The 24997-nt window shown below is 43.3% G+C and overlaps 2 protein-coding genes across 2 annotated transcripts; one reads left to right on the forward strand and one right to left on the reverse strand.

Moving 5' to 3' along the window:
- Positions 1-10737: 10737 nt before the first annotated feature.
- LOC131285556 (zinc finger protein ZFP2-like) lies at positions 10738-12784 on the reverse strand. Its single transcript, XM_058314414.1, has 2 exons — positions 12611-12784; positions 10738-12537 (listed from the first exon to the last, which is right to left on the reverse strand). The coding sequence occupies exons 1-2, from the start codon at positions 12782-12784 to the stop codon at positions 10738-10740; spliced, it is 1974 nt and encodes a 657-aa protein (XP_058170397.1).
- A 649-nt stretch (positions 12785-13433) lies between these two features.
- Positions 13434-18579, forward strand: LOC131287326 (calcium channel flower). The gene is made up of 6 exons (XM_058316365.1): positions 13434-13661; positions 13789-13909; positions 15174-15381; positions 15464-15571; positions 18331-18407; positions 18496-18579. Exons 1-6 carry the CDS (start codon positions 13659-13661, stop codon positions 18519-18521), a joined length of 543 nt encoding a protein of 180 aa, XP_058172348.1. The 5' UTR covers positions 13434-13658; the 3' UTR covers positions 18522-18579.
- Positions 18580-24997: the final 6418 nt, after the last annotated feature.

Raw genomic sequence — 24997 nt, forward strand, 5'->3', positions numbered from 1 at the left:
TTTCATATCCTAAGTAGTTTTTTCATTTGAGTTTAATTCAGGTTTAGTCGATTCTGTTTGATTTCTTTTTATTGGTACAAATTAAGGCTGACTACTTATGACGTTAAAGCAGAAGTTTTGCTGTTTTCTTGTTTAAAAAAAGGATTAAAGTTAATTAACAAACATAATAAAGCAATATTATAACAGAAAAAATATTTTTTTTTAATAATTTTCAACTTTTTTACATTTTTACTCACCTTTCTCTTACTAGTCCAAAAATGTTGCTGTTAATTTAATACACTTTACCAGAAATATTTCCTTCATTAAATTAATTTGGAAAAAATAGATTTGATACCTCATTGCCTTTACTAATTATCAATCCTCTTAATAAAAGCGTGAAATCCATTTTTTCTGTTTGTTCTACCACTGGACATGTCGGGGGTCTTTTCTTGTGCCGATGTGCTTTCCCAGCTTCACCCGGGCCAGTGAAAGGCCAAAAGTGCTAACGAACGAATCATCCATCCAGCATCATCATCAACACGTCGGCGTTATCGTCATTTTTCGCACCATCAAACGGGCAGAGCTCGTGGCCCATGGCAGGAGGATGTGTTTGCCGTGAAATGAGTAATTCCTATCGCGGATACCGTGGTCTGAGAAGTAGAAACGGAAGAACGCGGGGAAACAAAAAACGTACCGAAAAGCCTAAAGCGACGGCTAGACACAGCGGTATTCGCACGAATATTCCCGCCGTCCAGCGGGAATCCCGCTGGACGACGGGAAACTCCATATGAAAAAAACGGATTTCGTTCCCGCTATGTTTAAAAAACGCGAAACTACGACCCGGCGGGAACGGACGCATTTGCTTAATTGAAACGTTTCATGAAAAGTTTCATTCGCTTGCTACAACAACGTCGGTATGGGCAACGTATATGGATGCGGCCGATGTTGTTGGAGAGAAACCAAAATGCGAGTAGTCTTCGACGCAAAATTTTGGAGGAGGAACTCAACAACACCATTCATAAACTTTATATTTGATAATGACTCACAATTCCACTTTTACCTGCCGCCAATTTAGATCACGTAAACAAACTAAAACGTAAACAAAGCTTCACTTTGACAGATCGGACGAATAAGCTCGTTCCCGCTGGATATTTTGTCGAATCTGGGCTACTTTTTCCCGTTCCCGCCACCGGGAATTCCAGGCAAGTTTAAACAGCGGTTAACGTAGAAAAATGGGAAAAAGCATCCGTGACGAATGGACGGAATGGCCAGGCGTGCATGTTGATGTAATTACACACGCAGGTGATTCTGATAAATCGAGCTATTTCCACCGGAATGAATGTCACCGTGGTGGCGCGGTCAATTCTTCAGGTTGCCGTATTTTGTTGCCCTACCGGGAGTGCTTTACTTTGCCTTGCCAATCGTTTACCCTGGTCGAATGGGGAGGATGTAAGTTTTCCTTGCGTGTCGTACCGCTCTAGGACATTCCTGTTTAAGAAAGTTCGCCTAAAGGATATAAACAACCGAAGTGGAATGTGGTCTGAATTTCACCACTTGTCACCACTCGCATGAGAATATTACCAACTTATGATAATGGTTACGCAATCTAAATTGCTCCTGACCCACCGGAAGCCTATTTCAGTGGCAAGTGATTCACGTGTGTACTTTTTCCTCCATCGTAAATACTGCCAACCATGTGAAGTGAATAACTCAGGCGCGATAGACCTACCCACCGGTTATTCATCTTGGCTGTAAGTGCTGTTATAACATCAGATAAGGATAACCGAGATAATATCCAGACTATCCCTGTGCATGTGTGTTTGTTTGTGTGTGTGTGTGGCCTTGTACGTTGATCTCGTTAAGATGAATCACAAAGAGCGAACCACCACCGTTGGTTGGCCTCCTTGACTCTAGGAACGCACCGTCAACCCCCTAGACGGTGTCTATAGCAGCTTATCTCTTTTGGAGCCTTGGGGTGATTGCTTCGCCTGTAGACACTCACCGGTTCTTGTTCTTATCGTCTCACCCAGGCCGAAGCGGATGTCCAGAGCACCAATCAAGTGTTACCGGTCGCGTCACAAAGCCAGCTCCGAACGCGATTCACACGCGAGGACAGCTACCTTACCTTGTTGTGTAGGTCGAGGTGTGTTTGCCTTAAATCCGTCTCACGGGGCTAACGATACAGAATCCGTCAACTTGACTCTGGCGTCGTACGCACCCGCCCGGTCGGCAGTTAGCCACCCCGAAATTGGCGTGTTTCATCATCATCATCGCCATTATCGTCATCGTCCGATCGTACTGTCATGTCGTACGCCGTGTTCTCCCATCCTCTCCAAGAAGGTCACGTTAAAATGGCATGCCCTATGGCCACTATGGGCCATGGCGTGGAGAAAAGTACCCCTTTGGCCATTTTAGCTTCAACTATTCTTTTCTTTAAAAAAAGGTCCTTTGGAAATAGAAACGACAAACAATCGGCTGCATGCGGTTTCAATGTTTGAGGCAACTGAATGTTTGTTTGACTATAACCACCACATCGAATGGGGAAAACTCTCTGTGCGGTGGTTGATATTGTGACCTCCCAACAATACACACCCACACACACACACACACACCGCCCGAGGGAAAACCTAACCTTACTTATGCAAACATTTTTTCCGGCGCTTGATCGTCAATTTGGTTTAGTTGCTTTTCTACTTTTCCGTCCCCAACCGGTTTCATTCGGCAGCATGGCATTGTGAACATGCCGGAAAAAGGGCTCCCAACAGCCAGGGCGGACGGCATCGTCTCGTGTATAGTGTGCGATAAAACAAGTGTTTATCGTGTGCCACCGGTATGATTTTTACTGGATGCATTTATTGCTCCATCATCATCACTTTCGTCGGGCCTTTGGCACATTAAGGGTGTGTGTGTTTCGGTTCATTCTTCGGCCGGCCGGTTAAAACGAGCCACCGGCCACGAATGGTCTCTGGTTCCGTTATTGGCCTCCACTGGGGGCAATATATAGGCACCATGCGTCAACGTCGACATCCCGTTTGGAGAAGGACGTCCGGGGCAATGGATAGGCGGGCGGACAATCTTTTCACCATGGTGATAATTGAGAGCGAATTACATGTTCCAGCCTGATGAGTCTGTAAAACGGGTCGCCAAGGGGGAGCGTGAGGACAATGGTGGTAAAATAAACGAAACACGAACGGCAGAACAAATTAACAAACACAGGAATCGTCGCAGTGGGAAAAAGAAAATAACAAAACAGTATAACCGGGGACGAAATAAACCGCCATTCCGAATAATGGCTACCGAGCCGGAAATAAAATTCCGAATCGCAGAACAAAACGATAACAAAATGTGCGTCATGCCATGTGGTGCGCTAACGGTTGCATTCCAGCCGAAAATGGTGGGCCATAAAAAAGGGAGACAATACCGCGGTAAAGTATCGTAAGTCTGCCCTGGTTACGTTCGCCATGACACGACGGTTCGACATGTTTGACACATATTTTCCGCGGGTGGAAACTTTAAAAAAATGGTCACACACACAAATATTTTACGATGTAATTCCGAAACAAACAAACCGATCCCGATTTAACGTTTCGTGTGAGAAATCCCCATGGGAAACCGGACACCGAAGGTTGTTGATGGTACGGACGGATCGCCATTACGCCCGTTTACATAAACATAATAACTTAACCCCCCGTTTGGAAGGGTCATTTTCCGAATGGAAATGCGTCCCATCGATCGAAAATTGACCGTAAATTCGTTAATTTGAAGGGGCGCGAGCGCGCGTGTCTTATCGCATTTCAATTGCACCAAACAACCCGGGCTGTGGAACGAAAGTGCAGCGTTGGTGCATTTCGGTCGCTACACGCAAACGAACGTGCGCACGGTGGAGTCAATAATCGTTTGATCCGACCGATAACCTAACCTCACATGAACCACCACGGTGGACACGTGGCCCGAGCGTGGCGGGGGTGAAGATAAAAATACATGCCGATAAAGCCAGCTCACCAAACCCCTTCGCACAAAGGAGAGCTGTGGTGGTGGAGGAGGAAGATTATCAGTACTTATTTTTTTCAATTTTAATTTACCATTGCCACGAATGTCCGACTGTGACCTTTTATCAAATAACTGCTTATCGAAAGAAGACCGTGTACGTAACCACCGGCACGGAAATAACACCACAACAAAGTTCGCTGGATAAACCGTGGCGCAAAACAGATTGTAAGCATCCGCGTCCGGAAAAGAGCAGCAAAGTGAAAGCCAAATGATCAGGCGGGACCAGGCGGTCTGCAATCGGATTAAAAACACCCCGTCAAACGCGACGGCAGGCCGACTTAGAACGCGGATCCCACCGGGATTCCACAACGGTGGCAGCGTTCGGTCGAGGGGTGAACATTAGCTAATTGAATAATTTATTGCATTCGAATTGAATCTGAAACAAATAGATGCACACACGAAGCCGACGGGGGTAGTAGAAAAATTTACACAAAATCTATTTCCGTTCGAATCAGAAACATTCGGCACCCACTCCCGAGGTCCCGAGGGTTTGGCTCCGGAACAAATCATTCCTGGTCGTGGTCAGGAAAGTAGGAAAACTGTGGAAGTCCCTTTGCCGAAGGCATGACGAGGCACATCACAACAGTTTGTCGAGCATGGGGTGTTTAGAGTTTAGAATACTTCGCCGAAAACTTCCAAACTTCACGTGTTGAGGGTGCGTTTCGTCCCGCAAACTAGGTCCGGTGAACAAAAGCCAACTGTTTGCAATTTATGTTCCACTTTGTGAAATGTGCGTGCCTTTAATTTGATTTAATTTGCCGACAATGGGATCTCGGGTTCGAGGAAAATGCCCCGGGAAACCCGGGTTCGTCGGTTTGACAAACGAGCCCCGGAGCCCTATACCTGACCCGGGCCAATTGCCGGGATGAACTCGGCTCGGCACAGCACCCACACCACACACACACGTAGCCAGATGGGCTTTTGGGACACAGCGCACGTCTCCTTTCTGCTCTTTTGTTGGTTGCCGAGAGGCTCCTAAAGCTGTTCCGTGCGGATTGGACAATTAACATATGGCGTATGATTCAGCTGGGCTTCAACTGCAGCTAAATAGGACGATCGTGCTACCAGTAGACAGGACAAAGTGAGCAACAACAGCCCAGGCGAAGGATATGCCGGATAATTGCGACGATTTATCGAGAAGAAAAAGTGAACAGTGCCTTTTCTTTCTGTCGGGAACCTGAGGCCCAACAATGGGCTCGGAAACGCTAAGTGGTCGGCTGGTACAGCAAGCAGGTAGGGACGCTAGAAAACCGATGGGTTTACCAAACGGCCAACCAAACACTCCTGAATGATCCTGTTTCGGTGGCAAAGATAGGCTCTTTTGGTCGCATCATCGTTTTTTTTCCTTTTTGTGATGATCATATGGACTAAATGAGGACAGTTTCTTGCCACCGCTGGATTTATTTGGCAAAGGATTTTTAGCCGCAGTATGGCTCGGGACTGTAATGTGGTACAAGATTTCTTAATTCCAATTAGTGAGTATATAATCAGAAGATCCCATAAACCCAACCCTTAAAGCAACGTGCTGAAAACTGCTGAAAATATTAAACACATTTTTAATCGTTAAAAAATTTCCTTTATAAGCGGTTGGTGTCACAACATGTAAAATCTTAAACTAAGGTCCATGCTTCTTATTGTTAATGACAAAATAATTCTCCTAATAAGAAGGAAAATATATATCTGGTAGTAAAATAAAAGCAACGGAATTTAATTGTTGAATACCCCCTGTTCACAGATGTTTCAAACGCTAAAACTGTGTATGTAGTGCCAATAGTATTTATCATAACAAGAAAATAAACTGTTTCCCATTTGCAATCGTAAAAATATAATTATTAAAGAAGTATTTTTTACAGGTGACTTTATGTATCTTCATCCTAACGCACACCGCTTTTTATGTACATTTTTTCTTTAACATGTTGACTGCCATGGCTATCATTTTTGCTAGCCAGCTGTCAGTAGTTCTAAAAAGTCGTCCTAATAATAAATGAAAATGCAACATAACAATTATGGCAATATTAAAAACTAATTCTATGAAAATCTAAACCTTTGCTTAGCCTTCGAAAACCGTCGGTTTAATGAATGTTACAAACGAAATTTATAAAAGAGGAATTTCCTTAAAAAAAAGTGCGCTAAAAACGCTTGGCTGACAACGTGTTAATTAATATTTAAAAGTTGATAAGAATTCGATCCAACTTTTTTTGCTTTACTACGAGCTAGCGGAATATTTAAGAGGTGATTGAAAAAACCAAAATTGCCAAAAGATACATTTAAATTACAGAGTGAAATTTAAATGAAAATGTCATAACATTTGTTTAAAGCGGTCAACAATTGTTTTAAGCGGACTTCTAAAAATCATTTGATCAAGACTCCAACGCAGTCTATTCAAGTGTTAAACAACATAGGTTACTCTCAATTATAACGCTTTATTTCTAAAGGTTTTCAGTAGTATGATGCTACAAAAGGACCAAGCCTAAGCAATACAAAAATCATTGACATCTGCGTAGACAGCCTCCGAATTCACCACCCGGAGAACCTGGGTCGTACCGGTAGCCCAACCATATAACTACCTCAACATAGCCACGGTTACCGAACATCAACGGTAACATCGCCGATAACCGAACCCGGCGGGAATATCGGGCAGTTTTAAAACAACCGAAGGCCTGGGTGGGCGCACAAAGGACAGCCGGGGTTTGTTGTGTAACCGTCCCACAATTGTGACTTCAAACGTATCGCAAAATTCTTTGAAGTGCAGTCGCCCCGATTGCATACGTCCTTGGTGGTCGGGTGCAGCACAGTGTGGCATCAAAACTATCCCATGTCTGCAAGCTTTTTTTCTGTTTTTGTTCTTCTATATACACGGTCGGTTAACCTTTGGATCAAAAATGAACACCACAAACCCCATGTGTGTGTCCTGCAGGTACCAAACTATCCGAAAACAAAGGGGAGTTCTTCATTAGGGCCATCATTGTCCCGTGAAGCGAAAAGTTCATTGATGTTCGAAGGACCTTTCGCAATCGCAACAACACACAAACATGTTATCGAATACGTTTGAATCCCCATTTTTCTCCGTACTGTGGGCAGTTTAGTTACAATGTCCATTGCAAACCATCAAACACACGTGGCGCATAACAACAGGCAACGAAATATTCCACTGGCCACACGAAAACCACAGCCTCAACTCGGTAACCACGGTCCAATGCGTCACAGATTGGGTGGGCCATTAAATCAAGCATGAAAAGCCTGTCATTATCATGTCATCGTAAATCTCAGTCGAGTCGCTCAAGTGAGAGCTCTAACGTTTTGGGGCACTAACCGCGGTCGGTTGAATTCGGTCGAGTTGAGTGATAATAGCGGAATGCGCCACGAGGTTGATGATGACAAAGTGTTTAAACTTTGCGCCACCGAGGTAGACGAATTTGCACATTACCATCCACGACGGAACGCGCCACGGGGATTCGCGTGCGTCTTATCGTCTCCTGCCGGCACACGAGACACGGGCACGCAAAGAGCGTGTGTGTGTGTGTGTGTGCGAGTGTGTCTCACGCAAGTTCCGTCTCCTCTCGAGAATGAAATCACTGATGAAGCATTTAGTACATTCAGCATTTAAATCAGTATGCAAATAGACGAGCTTCGGCTGGCCAAAGTTAAACGACTCTCGGGGTTGGGCTTCCTTCCGACCGGGAAGGACAGGCGACAAACAAACACTCACCGGGGAAAAAAGGGAGGGAAAGGAGTGACGGCAGCGCCAGCAAATCCCAACTGCTAACCTTGCAAAAACCTGTACTTTTCGTGCGGCTCTTGCGAATCCCCCCCCCCCTTTTTGCAGCGAACTTTTCCCAACAGACGACCTCCCCTGTCCTATCCACCCGTTTCCGTGCCGGTGGCCGCCAGCAAGAACTTCCGACACAGTGAACTGTCGCTTTGATTACAACATACAAAACGGTTACACACCATGAACCAGTGAGGAACCGGCTGAACGTACGCGAGCACTTGAGGGCGTACTGCACGCATCCAACCGAAGGACACACACATCGATATGCGAAAGGTACTTCATCCACACTTTTCCTTTTACCATCCGTCCATCGCCATTTCAGTGGTGATTTAAGATTTAAGCACTGGAAGGTACAAGCCCACGCTACATTAACTCCCAGAAGTCAGCTTCCATCGTCCTCCGCCGGGAGAATGCATGTCAGCCGGATGGCCATGTCCCGTGCACAGGATAAAGAATCAACATTGAGTGAAGAACGTCGCCCGTGGGAAAGTGGGAAATGGGTAAGAGAGCAACGTTATCATTCCACCGAAACCGGACTGCGTTGGTATTGATGTAACTGGCGCATTCTAGTGGAGAAGCGTGGACTGCATCGGATTGCATTCCGAACCGGAAACGGTGCGCTCCGGTACGGTGTGTCTACTATCGGCAAAGCATGCCACCAATCGATATGGGGCAAGCAGGGGCGAAACCATGGGGTCTTGTTGAAACTGGCCTATAATTTATGACGATCATGTCCGTACGTAGTGGTGCGTGCTAGACTGTTCCTTCCTAGCAATTGGGTTTCCTGTCCTTTGAACGACACGTCCACTATGTCATGGATGGCCAACCGAAGGTTCATATTTTCGAAATCATCACAAGGATATACATAAATAGAAGGTAATTTCCACTGAAAATAAAAAACAGGTCAACGGTCATACGCACTTTAGTGTGCACCGTATTATGCAGAATATGAAAATTAAATTAAGCTTCACTATCACTCATCAGAATTCAGCGGTTAAGTTAACCGCAAATTTCACCGCTTTGATTTTACGAGCTATTTCCATTTATCAGCAAAATTAACCAGTACAAAAGCAACATTCACAAGAAAGAACATTAAAAAAAATTAAAGACCTTTTTAAAATTTGGCCTAACGTATTTCATAGTGTTTTGGTTGCTTGCAAATTAAAATGAAATGATACGAGATAACTGAGCACTAAAGGCAAGATCTAAACCAGAGCCATAAAGGGTCCGAATGATGAAAAAGAGCCCGAAACTGCCACCCAAACACCACAAACGATGTTTCAATGGTAGAATTTGATATTTTTCCATTTTTAAATAGAGTTTACCTTTTTACCAAATCTTTTAAATTTAAGAACAACCAATAGTCAAAACAAAATCGAAAAAGAATACGAAATATAAAAAAGGGGCACGACGCAGCTATATTGAATCAATCTCGTAATGGTTTTAATGATAAATTCCACAAATAAGATCCACAAAAGTATTCTTACAGGCTGAATAAAACCATCTAACGGGTACGAAGGACATTGTCGACCTCTGGTCTAAACTTATTAAAATTCTTAAAGCAGAACGTAACACAATACACTAATAACTATCCTGTAACACAATACACTAATAACTATCCTGTATCAAATTAATTAGAATGTGGCTAATCTATAAACAAACATCACGATATCGATAAAGAGAAGCAGAGCCACAAAGCAAACGATTACACTGCACCAGAGCGGACCTCGCCTGTCTTTTTACCAACTTTCAGGAAAAGGAACTTACAATTAGAGACACTTCTTTGTAGATATACAGAAATGTTACCTAATTAAACTAATTTTCTTCAGATAAAAATAAATCGATAACAAACCAGAACCATGTCCTCCATACTCTCCGTAGGGATCTCTGTATCATTGAAGGACGGGAGTGATATTTCTACTTATACATATTGGAAACCGTACTCAATTTACGATACAAATACTTATTTTGTACTTCATCGGCATATTTATTTAGTAAAAAGAGCGTCACAGCGCAGCCAAGTAATCCAGAAATTACAGAATTAATTCATAACATTCCACATTACAGCAAAACCGTTCATTACGTTACCTAACTAAAGCATATATGGTTTCTCCTGTTTCATCCTTACTCATTCACGCGCTTGGGAAACAATAAGCCGGTTGTCCATCGGCAAAACGAACGGATAATGAGCGAGAACCAACACCCGGTAACGCCATCCACTCCGTTAACGATCGGGAACGAAGCGAAAGTGAAAGATGCCTTGCCTTGCCCGGATCGGATTACATTACTTCCCCTTTCCTAAACCAATTCGCCATGGGCCCTAAGCGACGACCCATACCGAGCCAGGTTATCCTTTGGGTTATGGTTGGAATTGGGAAAAAATCTCTAGAAAAGGAGAAAATTTACATAATGACCAACGTTGTCCCAATCCAGTGGGTGAATAGTGAGAAAAATTGCTACACTCTTGAATGAGAGCACAGTGAAAAAAAGGCTTCGAATTTCACCAACATAGGACAAAGTGTGTAGCATGACTGTGGATGAACTGGCGTTAGCGGTGGGTGGGCTATCTTTCAAGTGAAACGTAATTTACGACAAAGGCTCCTCTTTCGAAGACAGTAACGGGAAAAGTAATCGGACCTTACTGTACTATGTCCCTCTTGTTGTAACATCTTCTCGTAAAAAACTGCTCACTACAAGCTTTTGCGAAAGAGGTTCCTTCGGGAACGCTCCGGGCAGGAAATAAAGGATTCCTTCTAGCCTCGCATTTCGTGTCGCTTGTAAAATTAATTCCCATTTAAGCTCCTGAACTACTGACCCACTAACAGGGAGGAAATTTGTAACTGAAACGTGAGCGATAATTTTAACAAATTGAGAAAGCGGTGCATGTATCCTACCTTATGAAATACTTCACCCCGGGCAATGTGATAGCAGAAAGGTTAATGATCGGCCATGTAGACCGTTGTATCCAGCGCCAATATCTCATCCTCCGCCAATGACACCAGCGTGTCCGTCTCGTCAATGCTAACCCCCAGCCCGGGGAGAGTGCCACCGATGGGCTTGACATCAGGAATGTCGCTCGATGCCGATGCGAGCGTTGAGGGCTGCACCTGCTTCTTCTTCGACTTTGGCTGCTTCTCATGGATGGTCGTCACGTGGCGCATGAGGTTAGACGAGTCCGAAAACGGTTTCGCGCAGTAATTGCAGGTGTAAGGTTTTTCGCGCGTATGCGTCCGGATGTGCTTCCGGAGGGCCCACCGTTCGGTGAACGCACGGGTGCATTCCTCACAGGCGTACGGTTTCTCGTTCCGATGGCGCCTCATGTGCGTTTTGTAGTTCTCGAGCAGTATGAACGTCTTGCTGCACAGCTCGCAACCGTGTGGCCGATCGTTCGCATGCCGCCTGCGGTGCAACCGATGCTGCGAGCTCGTCGAAAACGTCGCCGGACAGACGTCGCAGCTGAACGGTTTGTCGCCCGAGTGAACCCGCAGATGTTCCTTCAAGTTGCCGCGCTGCGAGAAGCGTTTCGAGCAGAACTCGCACTCGTACGGTTTCACACCATTGTGCCAGTTCAGGTGCAAGTCGAGACTGGTCTTGTAGGCAAACCGCTGGCTACACATCGTACACTGGTACCGTTTCTTGTCGGCATGCGATTGCGCGTGCTTCGATAGCGAGGAACTGGTCTTGAAGGCCGCCCCACAAACCCCGCACTGATGTGACCGTTCTTCCACATGCGTTTCCTGGTGCTTTTGGAGCAAATACTTCTCGCGAAACTCCTTTCTACAAGCGCTGCACACGAATGAACGGTTTTCGCCTGCGTGTACCGTTTCTTCGTGCTTAAGTACGGTGGTCAACTCCGGGAACGTATCTTCACAGTTATCACAAGCGTACGCGTTGCCCTTTGGCTCGTTTTGCTCGGTGGCTCCTTCCACCGATACATCACCATCATCTGCCAGCTGCAATCCTTCGACAATTCCTTTCCCAATGTGTTGCGTTTCTTTTTGGTGTACCGTCAATTTCACGCTGGACCCAAACTTAAGCAAACACACGGAACATTCGAACAGAATACTGTGTGTTTTGCGATGCTTAATGTAGGGGAATTCATGCGCGAAAATCTTGCTACAGATGTCGCAGACGAACTTGGTATTCGTTCGCTTCTTTTTGCTCGCTCCTTCCATCACCACCAGACTGCCGATTTCCGTTTTGTTCTGGTTTTGAATGTAACCAATTAGACGAGCATTCATCTTTGTCATCTCTGATTTAACGATCCAATCCTTTTCAGCACCCTCATATTCTACGGTTATCTCTTCCGAAACTTGCCGGGGTAGTTCTTCTTTAACCTCCAAGTGTTTCGCTACTTTCACGTCATCTTGTTGAGCAGGCTCTACGTGAGCCGCCTGTTGTTCCGGGTTGTTATCGCCTTGCTTGAGCAAATCTTCTAGCTCGAACAGTTCCAACGGTACCAACAAGTTATCCCTATCGGACGTTTCTAAATCCGGTTTGCCAAAAAGTTCGTTCCACTTTGCTTGATCCAGTGTGTCATACAGCTGCCCTAGATCATCGACGCGAGCGAGTTTTGAGGCGTTCTGCAGCGCTTCTTGGGCTTGCCGCTCCTGCTGCAGCAACTCCGAGATGATCTGCTGACCCTTGAGAATCATCTCGAAAAATTGTGCCGTCGATTCGAGCTGTATGTGGCAGCCTGGGCAAATCCAACGGGGCAAAACACCATCGTCCTGGACCTATAACGATATGGCAACAATATATTAGCTGCATTGCGTGCAAACCAGCAGATGGTCCACCATTCGTTCTTACCACCACCGGCAAATACCGGTTAATCAGCTGGCTGGTTTCACACTGCTCGTTCGAATCACTTCTTTGAAACAATGGTCTACCATTTTCATTTCTATCCCCGCAAAGTCGACACACTTTCGATTCGTAAAGAAGCAGCTTTTGTTCCGAATTTTTGCCGCTCGCAATCGCAAACATTTTAGCGGCCCAAAAATTGTTTGTTTACAATTTGATATGGTTAATGCTTAGTTTGACATCTTTGTAAAAATGTCTAGGTTCGGACTAACGAATCAGTTCATCAAACCAAAGAGAGAAATGCAAGGAAAATCGTTCAACCGAACGAGGTAGTAAACATAATTAAGAAATTTATAAATATTCACAATACTTTTCTAACTTTATTGCAAAACTTTGACTCGAGTAACAAACAATTAATATTGGACATCGGATCGGAACAGGAATAACATTATAGGCGCCCACCACTAGGCGAGCAATGACGGACACGACCAAAGCATGTATACATTACCAGGCAACTTTTACCACGTTCGTTCAAATTTACTTCTCATGTCGTGACACATCACTGACGGTAATGTTTTGTATATTCTTCTCATGCGGTTCTTTAAACAGTATTACCGTATGATTCGCATGTTTGTAATTGAATTTGGTTATTGATAAATTATGTTTGGGCACAAGAATTCTAAACAGCAGTCCCTCAATCGCGATACTTCTCAACTCTAATTCATTTGACATTACGTTACCACCAAGATGGCAGATGCGAAAATCGATTGTAATACACCCTGCAATATAGCCACTTGGTCAGTGAGAAAAAGAGTCGCTTGTGGCAAATACGAGAAGCAGTCAAGTTGTTGGTCGATAAGAGATTCACACATTCAACAAAGATTGTTAAAAGTGCCAGGATTAAGCACAATTATCATCCCTAGTGCTGTTTTTCAGCTCTGAACTAATACCCTGTTGTTGATATCTTCGTGAACCAGATATCAAAACGCGTAACATCAGCGCACCCGTGGTTTACACGTATTACTTCGTAAAGGCAGAGAAAAGAAAGTAATAAAAAATGGTACGTACAATCGCTTTCATTTTCACCTGGAGCGCGGACCGAAATCGATCGAAATGGTTATATCCGAACCAAATCTTGCCACCACTGACCAATCTATTTGCCTCTTCACCATTTCATTCATTTTTAGTCGTTTTCGGAAAGATTAGCAGGACTAATGGCTCGACCCGGCCAGGACAATGTACCCCGGGACGACGTACCTTGGCATCTCAAATACGCCGGACGTGCGGCGGGTATCGTTGGTGGATTCTGTGAGTAGATTTATTGATCGGTGAGGCACGGTGGGATTGAGGTCGGTGTTCAGTGCATTACAGTGATTTTTTTTTGTTTTACTCATCCCAAGCTCCTTACGTGTCCCGTAGTAGAATAATTTGAAACGAAAAGACAATTTGATTAGAAAATGCAAAACCGTCAGTTCAGTTGAAAATACCGAGCGGTTATGTGTGCGATTGTGTGCCAGTGAATCATCTTCTGTGGACCATATGCTGATAAGAAATAATCTGCCCGTTCTATAACCGGTCTAAAAAGAGCAAGGAAAATGCTTCAACTTGCTCTACTTTTAGTTGCCAGTGTCCGAGTACATCGTAACCTCCGAAGCCATTAAAGTGAGGATATGCTGAATGTGGCTGATCAATCTTTGACGAGCCAGCCAACCCCATGATATCTTCGTTCGTGCGAAGGAAACTGTAGGACTTTCCTTCATCCTAGTATGCTTTGCCCTTTTCCACGCAGCACGCGACTTCTACGCTGTATGTGTGTGTATGTATGGCGCCTCTTCTGTTGCTTTCCGTTGCCCGCGAGTTTTCCCTCGAGTACGACAGGTTGGGAAAAGGAAAATCTCCCGTCCGAAGAAAGTGAACGCGCGTGTCTGGTGGACAGAGAAAATTTGGAGTTTCACGAACCACTCGACGAACTCCGAGAGCGGGAGAGAGAATAAAAGTAAAAAGAGAAGCAGAAGAAAATAGCGTGCAAAGTTTGTTAATTTTTGACCGTTGGTACTACACACAGCTTCGTGAAAAGCTGCGTCCATTTGTTTGGGTGTTGCTGCCGTTAGGTGTATCCTTTTCCGGCTCCCTTCGCGGACCTACCAGTGCGTAAGCTGCAGCTCGCATCCTGCCACGGGTGTAGCGTAGCGATATGAATTTGGCAAAAGTTATTATGTAATTGTTCTAACGCATTTATGAATATTCTGTAAATCCTGTAACTGTGCATATTAATATGCAGGATGGGCAAAACTTTAATTTATTTTTTTTTCAAATGGCCATGTAAAATCAACAACAAAAGAGTTTCAATCTGAGCTACCTGCTCCGCACTTAACTCTGTATCCAATGATAACAAACTTTCTATATAGCACACATGATCCAGATAACCAAATAAATCCACCGCCATCGACTTGTATTTAAACCTACTACTCACCTAAAAATAAAATCTCATTCAATTGAAAATTCTATTTCCTTTAGCAGTATAGTTTTAAATTAATAAACTATTCCTTCTGTTTCCTGCTTGATATTTCAGTTGCTGTTTTGTTTGGTCTGTATAATTGCATAAGCATTCTGGTCGGCAACGTCGGATGTCTGGTCGGAGGTATTCTGCAGATACTGCTCGGCTTAGGTGTGCTGGCGATAGAGGCACCATGTTGCTTCATATTCATAGACTACGTGCAGCAGGTAGCGGAGTGGGTTGACAATCGACCGTACTGGTATCGGGCGGCAGCATACTGCGTGTAAGACAAACCAGCCCATGCCCCATTTCTTGGGGCGGTTGTGAGACCGAACAATCTTATACTGTCTATTTGATTATTTTAGACTTGCATTGATTCCGGTGGGTATGTGCTTTGGACTAGGCAGCCTGTTCGGTTGTGGTCTTATATTCGTTACCGGAATGCTGTACGGTATGATGGCACTCGGCAAAAAGTGAGTAATTTTTAATTTTTAATGCAACTAACCAAACTCAACAGGAGTGCATGTGTGCAACCAAAAGGCAATTCATTAATCGAAATCGAAAATCGAAAATTAACACGTGATTGAAACTTATATTTTTATTTTGACACGTCCATTTAAAAAATTTCATTATTCTATTTTAATATATTATATCATTATTCTATGTCTTCCAATTTTGTCTTGCCATCATGTGTGGTTCTACTACTGTTCTACCATCATAACTGCTACTTCATTACCACAACTACTACTACTACTACTTCTACTACCACTTTGTAACACCATGAAACGCTTGCTAACATCAACTAAAATCCGTTCGGTGTCCGATTATTTCGCAATCGTCCTCCATCACGCTGGAGCAGGGGCTCGCGCGAGGACATGGCAGCCATGGCATCGCCGAACGCGATGTCTCCGGTGCAGGGCGTACCGTCAACGGACCAACACTCTACCCTCATGGAGGATCCCGACGTATGGCGTCCAACCTAAATCGTTTCAATATCATAAACATATTGCTCTATCTATATAAATACTCCTCCCCCAGTTCCATCGAAAAAAAAAAACACACACACAAACACAAACCCTTCTAAATGTAGAACTTATCGCTCGAGTAACTAATCACCTCCACCCTTCCCCCGCCCATTATCGGTACCGTCGTGCCGTACTGAACTGAAAAAAAACAACAACACATCGTCACAAATCATCCAGAGATTCGAGACACGATTTAAAACCTATAGCAAAACTTCCGATAAAAGAGCAGGCGGTATCAAATGTGAAAACCCCCGAAACCATATTCGTCAACATATTCCCATCGTCGTTTAATCTGGTAGAGCTTGCATCTGCAATGTTCTTGTAAATGGCGGATAACGGATACTTGTCTCCCAAATCTACTCGGAAAAATACTAGAGTGGAAACGTTGGATTTTTGAGACTCTTCTCGTTAGTATGCAAGAGTTGCGAACGTCCGCACACGCACACATATAGAGTGGAGGGGTGAAATGGTTATAAGTTATTCGAATTTTAGATAATTGAATGTTGTACTATTAGGTAGATTAGGTTTTTGATGTTCAAACATCAAACAAGGTTTTCTACATTCTTTATACCTTTAGGTTGCTTTCCTTTCGGCTTTCTTTGTGCATTTAAGTATTTTAGATGTTTGAACATATAGTCTTTTGGTGTACATTAAACCGTGTCTGTTTAAGTTAAAGTTAACCAAGCAAAACCATTCTTATTGGGTCACCGTTCGTGTCACGCCCACACAGTATTGTTCAGAGATATGTATCGATAAGTAGAAAACGATTTGTTCAACAGCTGTTTCTCTCGCCAGAAACGACAATAGTCATTTGTCCACAAAACATAACCCACCAAAGGAAATTAAAAAAATATATATCGTGAAAATTAGTAGCACGCAGAAGAACCTAGAACAATACGCCAACTCCCGTCATACCAGAATAAATAGCAGAAGAAACTAGCCCAAGGGACAGTCCACGACCTCTCCTCCGTTCGTAGCCAATCGAGTGCATCGAGTCAACGGGGATGCATTTAGATAAAGATAAAACCATAGGTCGTGCTGCATCTAACTTTCGATAGTGAGCTGTAAAATAGCAGCTCCAGAAGCAGAAATAGTAAATGATGGGAATAGAAAATTAGTCATAATTTTATCGGCTGGAAAATGTAAACTAAATGATCTCAAACACATAACCGTGTATGTCGGAACTGTTTCGCTACTTCTCTGTCCCGCTTATGTCCCACTCTCTCCCGCTGCTACTGGCTGCTAGCATTATTAGAACGGAAAAGGTGAAAGGTGAATTTTCATGCATTTTTTTTTGTATTGGACAAAATCGTCCATAGTTGGTTCTTTTGTTTTCCGTTGCCTTTTTCGTTTTTCTTAGTTCTGTTTTCACCTAGATTTAACCAGTATGTTGCTTCTTTACAATGTAAAGCTAAATTTTAATATCTTACCTTACTTTTAGTTTTGTAGATCTACCGGAATATGACTGACCTTCAGAATTAGTTTGCTATCACATGACGGCCAAGACGCAAGTTAAACTTTTATGCAAATTATGTGTTTGACAAATAAGAGCTTTGTTTTCATTCAATTATTTCATACATTCTTACGGAAGGTTTTATGCAACTGCTGGGAATGTCTACTGCACGCATCGATTTGATATTGGAAAAGAGGGATTTTGAAATGAATGATGGACTTCTTCTTCTTGGCGTAACGACCTCTTGGTCATGCCTGCCCCATTAAGGGCTTACGAGACTTGTTTCCCTGTTGTACGTGGATAGTCAGTCCTCTCGTACAGGGGAGGGTCCGATCTCGGTTGGGATTCGAACCCACGCCGTCGAGGTGGTGAGCCCCGGCGCTCATGGGCCGATTTTTCTAACCGGCGCTACCGCTCGGCTGTCGCGGACCCCCCAAAGGTTGAACTATTTATGACAATACCAAAACGAAAAATATCCTTGCCCTAGTGGCTAAACCAAGAAATCAGTTCCAACAATTCAATTAGCAATACAGCTCCATATCTTGTACATATTTTTTTGGAAAATTGTTTCAAACTAACATAAACTAGGTCTGATCGTTCCGGTAGACATAATATGGTTTGTGTATTGTGAGTTATTTTCATAGCTATTATGTAAAATGTACGCTTTACGGTATTTTTTGCGGTCATTTTTTTTATCTTATGATTGTTTGTCACATAATTTGTTTCGTTTCTTCTTTCACCTACGCCGGCACAGAGCGTCGCAGGAAGACATGCGGGCGGCAGCAGCGTCATCGGCGGCAGCCAGCTCGTCCGCTGAGCGGGGCACCAACGGTATGTCCACAGTCGATGCCGGTAGTGGTAGCGCAACGAGCAAGCAGAACTCTTCACTAGTGTATAATGTGCAACCGATCTCTTACAGCTCACCACCCCCGTATGATAGTGTAGCTTAGGAAATTCCGAGAACGACAAAAGTGTCCCTAGGCAGGCAGAAGGCATAAGGAAAGGCATAAGGAAAAGATATCCCGAGTGCAGGGGAGGGCCCGGTTGTCACATTAGACAGCAAAAAACAAAAAGAACCTAAATGGCAAGTCGATAATCCACACCCCATCTTGATGTAACGCATCTACTTCCAAGATCATTTTCCTATTTTCCATCGATTTCCACGCTCATAGCGAAAGAGTCAATGAAAAGGAACAAACAATACAACACCGTGTTTGTATACAAAGAACTGCTCCGTTTCTTACGGCTCCATCGTAGGTAACCATCTGATCCACATCGGGAAAAGCAGAAAAAATCCGTTTGTTGGGAAGCTGAGCGAGATAGGCAATAATTTCTATACGTTAACACAGCTTGATAGCCGTTTACCCAAATTGATTCAATTTCGACTGCAGTGATAGAAGACGGAGGGCAAAAGTGTAAAAAACGGGCACCAGCCGCAGGGCAAATGTTTCTGTTTCGGTTCGTTCTGTTCGTAAAGTGAAAGCTTGAATAATTGTAATATTGTTTCTTTCCATTGTATAAATATAGTGTACTTTTAAGCATAAATGAAGCAATAATGGTAACAAGCAAAATAATAATCTCTTGCTTTCTTCCTGTTGTCTTCTATCCCGCATTCACATTTGATTCATTTGCAGTTGAGTAATCAGCTTTTTCTTAACCCAACATTTAACAGCTTGATGCATTTGCTAATGCTAAAATCACAAAGAAACAAGATACTACACTACTCTTTACATTCCATTTAAGGGCGCATGACAGTAATCTGATGCGAGATGAACATTTGTAAAGGGTACGCAAGGGAAAATAACGACGTTTTGGACGAGAAAATAGAAGCGATGGCCTAATGCTTGGCAAAGAGTAGCTGTTTGAAGAACATGTGCCCCGGAAGGAAAAGGGGGAAGAATGTTTCGAGCTGGAGTGGAAAGCGGAGCACTGCCTCCAATTGTAGCATATACACAACATATCCGCCAATCCAGTCGCGAAAGAAATAACCCGCTTTCTGCTCATCAACATTCCCTTTTTCGTTAAGTCCCGTCTCCCGATCAGCAGGCATCTTATTTGTTTCGATAACGTTGCACCGAAAGTTGTGCCGTGAAAATTGCTCAGTCGGATTAAAACCTTCCCTTAAGAATAGGGTACCGTCTGCTTTCCGTAGATAAATGATTCGGTTGAAAAAGAAGCAGAGCATCGGCAGGACACGATAATACTTTATCGAGGACGAAAGTCAACGATACCGGTGGTTCATGGCGTTATTAATGTGTGTGTAAAAGACGACAGAAATGTACTAGTAAAATATTACTGAACAAAACTGGAGACTAGGAAAAATCTATTACAGTACACGAACATTCGAACCGAAATTAATAATCTACTCGCCTGAGGCAACACCATAAACCGGCCACCGATGAATGCCGAGCGTGCTTGGGCGTTTGGAGCGGTGACGTGGTGCCCTCCATTCCGATGAATTATGTGAAGAAAACATATTTACATAATAATATATTTATTGTGTATGATACAAACACACAGTAGAGGCGCATAGAAAAATGTTGAAGAATGCCAGAATAAAAGTTAGAAACTGAGAAGTACCAATATAAGAAATATCGACATAATGAGTGCAGAAAATAAAGGAATAAGATTATTACCGTTAGAATGTGTTTTTGATGTGAATATTTAAATTCTAGAGAAAATCTACGAAGCTGTCACTTCAACAAATCATGCTGTCACACGAGGTCCAGACTACAGCGCGACGTCCCGTCACGAAACGTGATGTCGCCTGGCACGGAGTCCACACTACAGCGCGGCGTCCCGTTTCAAAAGTAGCCCAGTTTCGGCCGAACAATCGCGCTAGCAAAGCGCGACAGAGGTAGGGGAGTGTATGGAAATATGTATCACATTGGGGCGCAAACTAGGCTAAAATTTTTTTGTTGAATTTTGACGTAGTAATGCATGATATTTGTTTAGCTACGTATTTTATGCACGCTGAGCAAATTTGGCAATTCTACATTTGAAATTCACTGAGAAAAGAAACTAAAACATACAACGACGATATTTTGGCCCGCCGTAGGAGGTGTATATTTCCACATCATCTCCTACTTGTTGAAGAGCAATTTGTTTACGTTTCGGTACCCGAAAAAACTTTGGTAAAAATATCAATTAAAACGGAGTTTGATAACTGAATTACATTTGTGAAGAGTAGAAATAAGTAGTACAACGAAAAATCCGATGTTTCGTGGATAATATTGCTCGTTTTGTTCTTCTTCTTCTTCTTTCACTATGCGAGTCGGGGTATATCCTCCTATGTTAAGTCAAACTCGGGGTCCACACTACAGCGCGACGTCTCGCTTCAAAAGTAGCCCAGTTTCGGCAGAACAATCGCGCAAGCCAAGCGCGACAGAGGTGGGGGAGTATGTGGAAATATGTATCACATTGGGGAGCAAACTCGGCTAAAATTTTTTATTGAATTTTGAGGTAGTAATGCATGATATTTGTTTAGCTACGTATTTTATGCACCCTGAGTGAGTTTGGCGCTTCCACATTTGAAATTCACTGAGAAAAAAACTTAAACATACAACGACGATATTTTGCCCCACCGTAGGAAGTATATATTTCCACATCATCTCCTACTTGTTGAAGAGCAATTTGTTTACGTTTCGGCACCCGAAAAAACTTTGGTAAAAATATCAATTAAAACGGAGTTTCATAACTGAATTTCATTTGTGAAGGCTAGAAATAAGTATTACAACGAAAAATCCGATGTTTCGTGGATAATATTGCTCGTTTTGTTCGCGTTTGTGGTTCGGTTTGTTTACGTTTTGACCAGCTGTCGGTTTGTTTACGTAGCTAGCGCGACGTCGCGTTTTTCGCTGCTTCTACACTAGCGCGATTTGTGCGACATTTTTTTTGTATGGAGTTCGGCCGCCTGTCATGCGACGTCGCGTTTTGTGACGGGACGTCGCGCTGTAGAGTGGACCACGAGTGTCAGGCGACGTCCCGTTTTGTGACGGAACGTCGCGCTGTAGTGTGGACCCCGAGAAACACTTGTTCCCTTACTCGGGGTCCACACTACAGCGCGACGTCCCGTCACGAAACGCGACGTCGCCTGACAGGCGGCTGAACTTCATACAAAAAAAATGTCGCACAAATCGCGCTAGTGTAGAAGCAGCGAAAAAGGGGACGTCGCGCTAGCTCTTGTCAAATGTCAATTCGAAACGTAAACAAACCGACAGCTGGACAAAACGTAAACAAACCGAATCACAAACGAGAACAAAACCAGCAATATTCTTCACGAAACATCGAAATTTTCGTTGTACTACTTATTTTTAGGCTTCACAAATGTAATTCAGTTATCAAACTCCGTTTTAATTGATATTTTTACCAAAGTTTTTTCGGGTGCCGAAACGTAAACAAACTGCTCTTCAACAAGTAGGAGATGATGTGGAAATATATACTTCCTACGGTGGGCCAAAATATCGTCGTTGTATGTTTTAGTTTCTTTTCTCAGTGAATTTCAAATGTAGAAGCGCCAAACTCACTCAGGGTGCATAAAATACGTAGCTAAACAAATATCATGCAATACTACCTCAAAATTCAATAAAAAATTTTAGCCGAGTTTGCGCCCCAATGTGATACATATTTCCACATACTCTCCTACCTCCATCGCGCTTGGCTTGTGCGATTGTTCTGCCGAAACTGGGCTACTTTTGAAACGGGACGCCGCGCTGCAGTGTGGACCCCGAGTTACTCGTACTCAGAGGCATACCGACTCTGACTCGGGGTCCACACTACAGCGTGACGTCCCGTCACAAAACGCGACGTCGCCTGACAGGCGACCGAACTCCATACTCGGGGTCCGACATTTTTTTTGTATCTCGGGGTCCACACGGGGAGCAATATTCTCCACGAAACATCGGATTTTTCGTTGTACTACTTATTTTTAGGCTCCACAAATGTAATTCAGTTATCAAACTCCGTTTTAATTGATATTTTTACCAAAGTTTTTTCGGGTGCCGAAACGTAAACAAACTGCTCTTCAACAAGTAGGAGATGATGTGGAAATATATACTTCATACGGTGGGCCAAAATCAAGGTGTATAAATATAGAAGGTGACTTTATGTCGCTTGGAAGGGGTGCCATATTTGAGAAGGGTTGTGTCAAAAGCCCAATCCTTTTCCGATGCCCCCCCTCAAAAACCTCGTGAATACCCCAGAAGTGTTATGTCAAGTCATGAAATGTCATTTTACACTGGACGACTTCACCTTCTATTTTATACACCTTGGGCCAAAATATCGTCGTTGTCAGTTTAAGTTTGTTTTCTCAGTGAATTTCAAATGTAGAAGCGCCAAACTCACTCAGGGTGCATAAAATACGTAGCTAAACAAATATCATGCAAACCGACAGCTGGACAAAACGTAAACAAACCGAATCACAAACGAGAACAAAACCAGCAATATTCTTCACGAAACATCGAAATTTTCGTTGTACTACTTATTTTTAGGCTTCACAAATGTAATTCAGTTATCAAACTCCGTTTTAATTGATATTTTTACCAAAGTTTTTTCGGGTGCCGAAACGTAAACAAACTGCTCTTCAACAAGTAGGAGATGATGTGGAAATATATACTTCCTACGGTGGGCCAAAATATCGTCGTTGTATGTTTTAGTTTCTTTTCTCAGTGAATTTCAAATGTAGAAGCGCCAAACTCACTCAGGGTGCATAAAATACGTAGCTAAACAAATATCATGCAATACTACCTCAAAATTCAATAAAAAATTTTAGCCGAGTTTGCGCCCCAATGTGATACATATTTCCACATACTCTCCTACCTCCATCGCGCTTGGCTTGTGCGATTGTTCTGCCGAAACTGGGCTACTTTTGAAACGGGACGCCGCGCTGCAGTGTGGACCCCGAGTTACTCGTACTCAGAGGCATACCGACTCTGACTCGGGGTCCACACTACAGCGTGACGTCCCGTCACAAAACGCGACGTCGCCTGACAGGCGACCGAACTCCATACTCGGGGTCCGACATTTTTTTTGTATCTCGGGGTCCACACGGGGAGCAATATTCTCCACGAAACATCGGATTTTTCGTTGTACTACTTATTTTTAGGCTCCACAAATGTAATTCAGTTATCAAACTCCGTTTTAATTGATATTTTTACCAAAGTTTTTTCGGGTGCCGAAACGTAAACAAACTGCTCTTCAACAAGTAGGAGATGATGTGGAAATATATACTTCATACGGTGGGCCAAAATCAAGGTGTATAAATATAGAAGGTGACTTTATGTCGCTTGGAAGGGGTGCCATATTTGAGAAGGGTTGTGTCAAAAGCCCAATCCTTTTCCGATGCCCCCCCTCAAAAACCTCGTGAATACCCCAGAAGTGTTATGTCAAGTCATGAAATGTCATTTTACACTGGACGACTTCACCTTCTATTTTATACACCTTGGGCCAAAATATCGTCGTTGTCAGTTTAAGTTTGTTTTCTCAGTGAATTTCAAATGTAGAAGCGCCAAACTCACTCAGGGTGCATAAAATACGTAGCTAAACAAATATCATGCATTACTACGTCAAAATTCAACAAAAAAATTTTAGCCTAGTTTGCGCCCCAATGTGATACATATTTCCATACACTCCCCTACCTCTGTCGCGCTTTGCTTGCGCGATTGTTCTGCCGAAACTGGGCTACTTTTGAAACGGGACGCCGCGCTGTAGTGTGGACCTCGTGTTAACCCAGCTTCAGCGCGGTATGACAATTGACAGCTGGAATTGATCGAGCTGTGTTTAGTTTTTTCATTGTTAATTTCATTGACTCATTCAATTTTCATTCACCATCCGTAATTTCATCATAACCTTTGCAGACCTTAAATCGTACGATTTGCTCGCTACCAATAAAAAAACAAAGAGTGCGCGGTCGAGGTAAGTCGTGTAACAAATTGAGTAGGTTTTCTCTATTTTTCCGTCCCGTCGTTAAGCGCTATGCGCAAATTGCACTGCTTTCCATTCAGCCGGCCATTCGTAGAAACGCCGGCATACGGGAATAAATGATATCGAGTGATGTACATTGTTACAAGACTATTCATGGTTATTATGTTGGTTGTGCAGAAATATCCGGAGTGCCAAAAATAATTAAGAAACATAATATCAATGAGTTGAACAATTGAATAATAATTTTGGGCTTTTTCTTTCGTGGGTAAAGAATTCCTTTACTCCTTGTGACGTTTTCCATATCGGTTTCTGAACTACAAAACAAACAATGTTTATTCTTTCTTTACTGCTTACGCAAGTAACATGGATGTATAAAATGAGAGTTAACTTGAAAATCAAAGAAAAAAGGAAACGTAGGTAAAATAGTACAGGTATGTTTCTTTCCCTTTCGGTGCACTAGATGCACATTTACAGTGTCGCACAGATGATAGAAAGCAGAA

The sequence above is a fragment of the Anopheles ziemanni genome, chromosome 3 (genome assembly GCF_943734765.1).
Source record: "Anopheles ziemanni chromosome 3, idAnoZiCoDA_A2_x.2, whole genome shotgun sequence".
NCBI lineage: Eukaryota > Metazoa > Arthropoda > Insecta > Diptera > Culicidae > Anopheles > Anopheles ziemanni.

Bases quoted from the DNA above. Each gene is read 5' to 3' on its own strand.
- LOC131285556 (XM_058314414.1), bottom strand. From the start codon at position 12,784: ATGTTTGCGATTGCGAGCGGCAAAAATTCGGAACAAAAGCTGCTTCTT. The intron at 12,538-12,610 runs GTAAGAACGAAT...ATATCGTTATAG, and splicing joins ACCGGTATTTGCCGGTGGTG to GTCCAGGACGATGGTGTTTT.
- LOC131287326 (XM_058316365.1), top strand. The intron at 15,572-18,330 runs GTGAGTAATTTT...ACGCCGGCACAG, and splicing joins ATGATGGCACTCGGCAAAAA to AGCGTCGCAGGAAGACATGC. The intron at 18,408-18,495 runs GTATGTCCACAG...GATCTCTTACAG, and splicing joins CGCTGAGCGGGGCACCAACG to CTCACCACCCCCGTATGATA.